At 54.9% G+C, this 7,465-nt stretch overlaps 1 protein-coding gene across 1 annotated transcript in view; it reads left to right on the forward strand.

Moving 5' to 3' along the window:
* The window catches only part of PFKP (phosphofructokinase, platelet), a 75,983-nt gene that overhangs the window by 44,083 nt on the left and 24,435 nt on the right, over positions 1-7,465 (forward strand). The window contains exons 14-16 of the mRNA XM_024753914.1: positions 982-1,052; positions 2,605-2,692; positions 3,303-3,455. Coding sequence (XP_024609682.1) covers positions 982-1,052; positions 2,605-2,692; positions 3,303-3,455 — 312 coding nt within the window. The remainder of the gene's footprint in view (positions 1-981; positions 1,053-2,604; positions 2,693-3,302; positions 3,456-7,465) is intronic.

Raw genomic sequence — 7,465 nt, forward strand, 5'->3', positions numbered from 1 at the left:
GTGACTGAGAGGGGGAAGGAGGAAGGGGGTGAGGGAAAAGGAGGAGAGGGCCGGATGGTTTGTAGGTGATCCTAAGGGGTCTGGCCTTCGCTTTGAAAAGACAGCAGGGTTTGGAGCAGAGGCGTGGTGCATTCTGACAGGTTTCCATAAGAGGCAGGAGTAGGGAAGCAGGAGAGTACTTGGGGGACTATCTGCAATAGCCCAGGCAGGATGCAGGCGGCTTGGTCCAATCTGGTGACGGCGGAGTCCGTGGGAAGTCTTCCATGGTCTGGGTGCATTTTGAAGGCCTGGCCAATAGGATTTGCTCTAGTACTAAGTATGCACAGGTGTGAAGAAAGGAGGCAGGAATGAGTTGCAACTGATGGACATGGGAGATCTGAGAGGCGCTGGGACTTGGATGGAGTGGGAGGTGCCCAGTGAGCAGGTGGCACCCCGTGCAGGGCCTTCAGGAGACCTGGGCGAAGATGCGTGTTTGGAGGCCGGTGATATTCCAAAGTGTGGCCGCCCCGAGTGTGTGAGCGGGGTGGGGGAAAGGAAAGCATCTTGCTGTTATGGCTGTGGGGTGTTGTGCAAACACCTAGTGGGCATTTATTGGTGCTCGTAGGTGGTTCTCAATTTTTAAGAAGCATTTTTTTTAATCTTAGTTTAATTAAGAAAACTGTAATATTAATTTTTCTTTTACTTCGCAATGGTGGGATTTGGCTAACTAAAGCATGCCTCTGATAGGCATGGCGGGGAATAAGATGCAGGGTCCTTCCTACATGCGGGGGGCTTTGCCTGTCCGTGTTCCTAATTGTTGAGCCTTAGAATCTGGTTCAGGCTGCAGCTCATTCAGCCTTGAAATGAAAGCCGTTTCCTAACATTTCTCAAATCCTTACAGACACGAAGCCTGTCAGAGGTGCAGACATCTGAGCTATTTTTAAAGCTCTCTAATTCCTTTTTCTTTTTCGCCACAGCTGTTTCTTTCTGTTTGCACATTAGGTAAAGGAAATTGGCTGGGCAGATGTCGGCGGCTGGACCGGCCAGGGCGGCTCCATTCTTGGGACAAAACGGTAATTCTCCTGTCTTGATTCTGACCTGAACGTTCTTGCGGGGAGCAGCTGGTGCAGATGCTGCCGCTTTAAGTTCCCGTAAAGGAGCCCAGGAGGAATTGGTTCACGTCCTGGCTCCGGTCCGGGAGGGACCTGGGTTGTGTTATGGGGAGTTGATGAGATGTGGCCTGAAAAAGAGACAAAGCAGGGGACCTGGGAATGGCTTCCTCTGACAATTCCTTGTTTCCATTGATTGGAAGAACCCAGTGGTGGCAGAAACCCCTCATCTCGCTTGAGGTGATGCAGACAGGGATGTCTGAGCTGCGGTGACCTTGCTGTGTAGACAGGATTGATGGTGGCTCAGTGTCGTGGGGACTGCAGGCCTGAGCCGCCAGGTCCCCACAGCCGGAGGGAGGACCTGGGGGGCTGCACACAGAACCACACGTTTCTGAAGTGCAGCCGCTTCTGTTCTCGGGCACAGCCGGGGATGGGGTGTGTTCCCGAGGCGCTGATTTAATACGAAGCTGTTTCTTCTCTGATCTCAGGGTGCAGCCATCGCTTTGTGGCACATTTTAATGAGGAAAGGAAGTAGTTGGTACTTAAGCCTAATGAGTGTTGCACTCCATATGAGTGTTAGCCTGTTTGTTGTCCAGGGGAATCGTCCCAGCCTCTGTCCTGCTGTGAAGCTGGGTGCCCGCGTCACCCAGGAATCTGTGGAGCTGGCCTAGTTCTCCAAAGCTCTTTTGGTCCCGTCACCCCCCAGCGCCCTCGGGGGATGGTGTTCTGACAGCGGAGCTCCAGTTAGGAGCCAGGGCCCTATCGGCTGCCTCCTAGGCCCCTTCCAACCAACTGTAATGCCTCAGCACAGTCGGCTTCACGAGCCCCACCCCGGGGCTGCTCTGGGGTGGCTGGAGGGGCCAACTGGCAGCGTATTCTTACGATGCTCGGATGCTGGGAGGGACCCTGTAGTCGACATCATGACCACTCATGTGCCCTGGCCACCCAGGCCCTATGACTTCTCTACATCCACCCCAAGTATAAACCCCTGATTCTCCAGACAGCACAAGGGAAATATCGGGGTGGGTGCTGGTCTCAGGATGGGGCATGGCTGACTATCGTTTGTCTCTTCCACTTGCCGGCCATGTTTGAACAGGTGGTAAAACGGGACGACATGAGCAGGTGTGCGTGGAGGTGACTTTAAATGAGCTTAGATGGGGTAAGGTACACGTACTCTGTACGTGACTCAAAAACTGGAAGTTTCCATCCAATTATCGTTGTGAACACTTGAACGCTTTTGTGGTTCATTTTTTTTCCTAACCAGGCAGCAGGGTTCTTTGAGATCCAGGTGTTGGACAGCTGCAAAGTGTTTTCCCCTTTTCTTTTGAAAAGACCCTCTTTTGAGACCTGAATGCTGGCCGCTCTGCCGCGTGTGGTTCCCCAGCCCCTCTGTCCACCAGCAGCGTGGATGAGGGAGCGGACATCCCCCTGCCGCTTGGTGCTGTGCAGCTCAGCCTCGGAGGGTGGGACACCAAGGGGGTCCTGCCTGACCGCCCCTCCCTTGAACCGTCCCCAGCACCCTCCCCGGGAAGTACCTGGAGGACATTGCTGCTCAGATGCACACCCATGGCATCAACGCGCTCTTGATCATCGGTGGATTCGAGGTACGTTCTGCTCCCCTGCTGGCTGGCTAGCGCTGTTGGTTTGAATGGGGACCCCGTGCCGGCTCCTGTAAGCATTGTGCCGTCTGTCCCTCGGTGTGACCGGGGGTCATGCAGCCTCGGGCCCAGCGGCCACTCAGTAATGGTGATGCAGAGAATGAGGGGTGGCAGCACTCGGGGACAGACACTGGCCCAGCTATGTAAAGGGACTCATCGAGAAGCGAAAGCTCGACTCCATGTCTGGGGTCTGTCCACTCAGGGAGTTCTCACCTCTGTCGAGTCTGTAGAGATGACCTTCTCTCTTGAACTGGAAGCCCGTTGGCTATTCGGAGAGGAGGGCAGTGATGGGGCCAGATCATTATCTTTTAACTACATGTTGGGCTGTCAACCTTCATTTTTGATATTCAGCCAAGATCAGTCCCATGATGACCTTTCTGTTTCCCTTAAAGAAAATGTGAGAACCTCAAACAGACTCTCAACCATGAGCCGCTTAGTCTCACCCCGACGGGACGATGCCCGCAGCCTCACCTTGGGTGCAGCGCTGCCCGTGATAGCGATGCATATCCCTCCCCACCCTTGTCCCATCCCCACAACTGCACACACCCACCTGCAGGCCTACCTGGGACTGTTGGAGCTGTCGGCCGCCCGGGAGAAGCACAAGGAGTTCTGCGTCCCCATGGTCATGGTTCCCGCCACCGTCTCCAACAACGTGCCCGGCTCCGATTTCAGCATCGGGGCAGACACCGCCCTCAACACCATCACCGACGTGAGTGCTGACAGCAGAGCAGGTGCCGCGGACACTAACCCAGGGCGCCTGGCCCGCTTTTATCTACCTGTGCACTCGAGGCAGAACCAGGGCGCTAGGGTGGTTTGCTGAAAAGTTAAAAAAAAGAAAAAAAAAAAAGGTCCAGTGGTTAAGACTCTGCGCTTCCAATGTAGGGAACGCGGGTTCGATCCCTCGTGGGGAACTAAGATCCCACATGCTGATGCAGCCAAAAAAAAAAAAAAAAAAAGTCTGACAATCACCGATTCGGCTTCCAAAGATCTTTTGCCACCGTTTTCCTGTGCCACGGCCAGGGTGACATCATCTGTAGTGCAGGTAGTTTTGGGTCACAGTGACGTGGATATTCATTTAAATGCCTTTTTTTTTTTGGCTGAGCTAAATTTACCAAAAGCCTAAAACACATTATTGTGATAAATCCTGGGTCCACTGGCCCGTGCTTTGATATTCGAGGGTAGAAGCTGGACTAAAGATTTTATAATTTTATTCATTGACCTGAATCCTCTTTTAAACAATGGTATTATTTTTGGTTTCGGCCGATAGCCTCATCCTCATCTTCCCCTTTGTGGACTGGGACGATAAAGCACATCTAAAATAATATTGATGTTATTTGAATGGGGGTTTTTCTGTTGTTTTTTTTTTAGCCAAATGGCCATAACAAAACATAGAAATACCTCTTAATCATTGTATTTGTAAATCACGCTTGGGAAATCACATTGGAGTTTGAAGGTCAGTATCTAACACAGAATGCATCACTCCCTTTTTTAAAAATATTCGGCATCTAAAATTTTTCAGTAAATTCTCACATTTTATTTTCCTTGCAAGACGTAGATCTTGTGACTGTTTTTCTAAGCATTTTTCCTTAAACCCATGGCATCAAATCTGTCTCTATAGTGCTGGTAGATAAAAGAAAAGCTTTTTGGATAGAATTCTCTATTGGATAGAATTTACCTGGTAAGCAATGCTTGTTTCTTGCTTTCCTGAGCCTCTTAAACTTTCCGCAGTTTCTTTACTGAAAAGCCCTCCAGTGTCGCCTGTGTCCCCACGCTGGACCTCCTGACCCGCGTCCCTGCCCGCTTGCCTACCGCTGCTTGTGCCTCCCCAGTGACACCATCTGTGCTTTCGCTGCTGTGGGACTAATTCAGCTCCTGATCGATGCTCAAGCTCTGAGTTGAAAGGTCATGTCTGTCACAAAATGAATGTCATCACTGTGTCACTGCTTCTCCTGCATAGCTGGATCTGAATCTGCTCACTCCACGCTTGCAGTAGAGCAACGGAAGTTCATTTCCTAGTTGTCACCTAACTAGACCCCCTTGGGGTGGCGGGGACCCTGGGAGTGGTCGTTGGTGGGTCCTGACCAAGGTCGGTGCTACCACCCTGTGATGTTTCACGTGCCCTCAGGCAGGACTGGATTCTCCCACTTTATAATTCTAGGCTACTTTGCTACAAAGCATGATTTTTCCAGGTGATAAAGATTTCTTACGTGTGTTGTTGAAAATTTGAAAACCAGAATAAGTCCAGGGAAAATTCCAAATGATCCATCCTGCTTCCCTTCAGGGGATTTTGAAATTATTACGCGACCCTTTACATTCAGGATTTTATTCATTCAAGTTTCTCGGAGCCAGGCTCACAGTTATAAAGTGGGCAATGCCTGTCCGTGACTGGGCCAGGGCTGTCCTTACAAGGTAGGTGGAAGTGATGCTCCGAGGGCCTAAGTAGGGTGTCTTGTTCTGGTTCATGAAGGATGGTCAGGGGGTGGTCAGGATGACCCTCCCCAGGCCTGCTCAGTGGATCCTGGAGCTGGGGTGACAGAAGGCCGGGCTGGCGCGTTGAAGTCGCTGGGTTTCTCCCAGGGTTGTGTGTGTTAAGCCACAGTGAGGCTGAGTCTCTTAGGAGGCCTGGGTTCGGGCCTCGGCTGGGCCGGACACTTGCAAGAAGTGGGGCAGCAGGCAGGACCGTGCTGGGGGAGGGGCCTGAGGTGGCCAGAATGTCCCCAGGGCCTAGGGTGAGGACCCCGAGGTGGCCTCATGTGGTCAGCTATCACATCCTCTGGACCCTTAACCACTGTCCTCATGTTACCTCCTTGTCAGCCTGTGTGCTGAGCTTACAGACATGTCACCCGAAACAGATCCCCAGGGGATTTAATGCCTCGTAAGGTCCCGGCGTCTCTGGGGCAGAATTAATGCCTCAGGGCAGGTTTTTAGGGACTCCACAGGGTGAGGCTGTGCATTGCATCTACTCCTCAGAACCAGCTCACTCGTCCCCTTCAGAACCACAGCTGAAGCGACCTCGGGGCTGCCCGGGCCCCAGGATTTGGCCGTGGCTACAGCTCTGCTGGTGACCCTGAATTACGTGGCTCAGCGTCGGCCCCAGGACCTCGGGCTCGCGTCCTGGACAGGGTTTTCCCCGGGCCCCCAGTGTCCCTCCCGTTTTCTTGGAGATCAGGGGAAAAGCAGGGGAGTGATGGTGACTAGAGGGTGGAGAGTACCTGCAGGTGTAGAACTGCCGTCAGATTTCAAGGTGCCAGTGCCCCTGTCCACCCCCTACGTCGTGCGCCCCCTGACCCAGAGTATCCCGGGGGTGGGGGTTCACACAGCCCAGGAGTCCGTCTAACTGTGGGGCTCACATCCGGATCCGGCGGCCCTGCAGTGATCCTGAGCTGCGCTGGGCGGAGGAGGGTCCGTGTGGGGTGTGGGAGCCAGGTCGGGTGGAGGGAGTAAGAGGCAGGTGAGCAACCCCTTGGAGCCCCTCACCTTCCTCCCGGCCACTCCCTGAACTAACCCACCGCGGGTGCCCCATCCTCGCGTCCTTGGGCTGCAGCCCCCTGAAACCTGGCCTATTTGGGACTCTAGGGAATGGATGGGGGGAGGAGTAGGGGGTGGGCAGAGAGCACAGCCCTCCGGGAGGCCTGAATCCATCCTGCCTGTGAATTTTCCTGCAGAAGGCACCCCAAGGTGGTTTTAGGCGGGAGGAATGAAGACGGACGGGGCGGACGCCCATCGGGCGCACGTTCTGCTGCACGTCGGGCTGTGTTTGGAGCTGTGGCTTCAGGGACCCGGGTCACTAATGAGCCACTTTGACTAACACTGAGGCGGGGGATCTGGACCCCAGACCTGTGCTTGAGAAGGCCCGCTTCTCTGACACCTAAGCCAGACAGTTTCACTGGGATCCCAACCAACTCGGGGCTCAGGGCACCCAGCGCTGCTCGGTGTGAGATTCACAGGGCCCCGAGGGGAGGGGGCTTCCCAAGCTCTGCCTTCAGAGCTGTGGCAGCTGGCACTGCGTCTCTGGTGTGGGACCCAGCGCACTGGCCCAGCCCCTAAGCTCTCCCTAGGCGCCCACCCCCAGTGGTGGCCCTCACCTCCTCCCAGATGCCAAGAAGGGACAGGTTGTTTCTCCAGCCCTGTCCCAGCGCCGCCAGGCCCCGCTCTGCTGCCCGCCTGCCTGGCTCAATGGTGTGCCTAGTCCTGAGGCCTTGCCTGAGCCTGCACCCTGAGGCCCCCAATTCTGAGTCTCCCCCATGCACCCCATGTCCCCCCACTGCTGGATCCCTGAACTGCTGAGTCCCTCCTCCTGCACCCCATGTCGCCAAACTTCTAGGTCCCCCCTCCTGCACCCCATTGCCCCCCACTGCTGAGTCCCTCCGCCTGCACCCCAGGCCCCCACTTCTGAGTCACCCCTCCTGCACTCCATGTCCCCCCACTGCTGGGTCACCCCTCCTGCAACCCAGGTCCCCCGCTTCTTAGTCTCCCCTCCCGCACCCATGTTCTCTCACTACTGGGTCCCCCCTCCTGCACTCCATATCCCACCACCGCTGCGTTCCACCTCCTGTACCTCAGGTCCCCCATGTCTGAGTCTCCCCTCCTGCACCTCATGTCCCCCCACTTCTAAGTCTCCCTTCCTGCACTCCATGTCCCCACACTGATGGGTCCCCCCTCCGGCAGCCCAGGAGCCACACTTCTGAGTCTCCTGTACTGCACCCCATGTGCCCCCAC

This window comes from Neophocaena asiaeorientalis, unplaced genomic scaffold (genome assembly GCF_003031525.2).
Source record: "Neophocaena asiaeorientalis asiaeorientalis breed wild unplaced genomic scaffold, Neophocaena_asiaeorientalis_V1.1 scaffold1044, whole genome shotgun sequence".
NCBI lineage: Eukaryota > Metazoa > Chordata > Mammalia > Artiodactyla > Phocoenidae > Neophocaena > Neophocaena asiaeorientalis.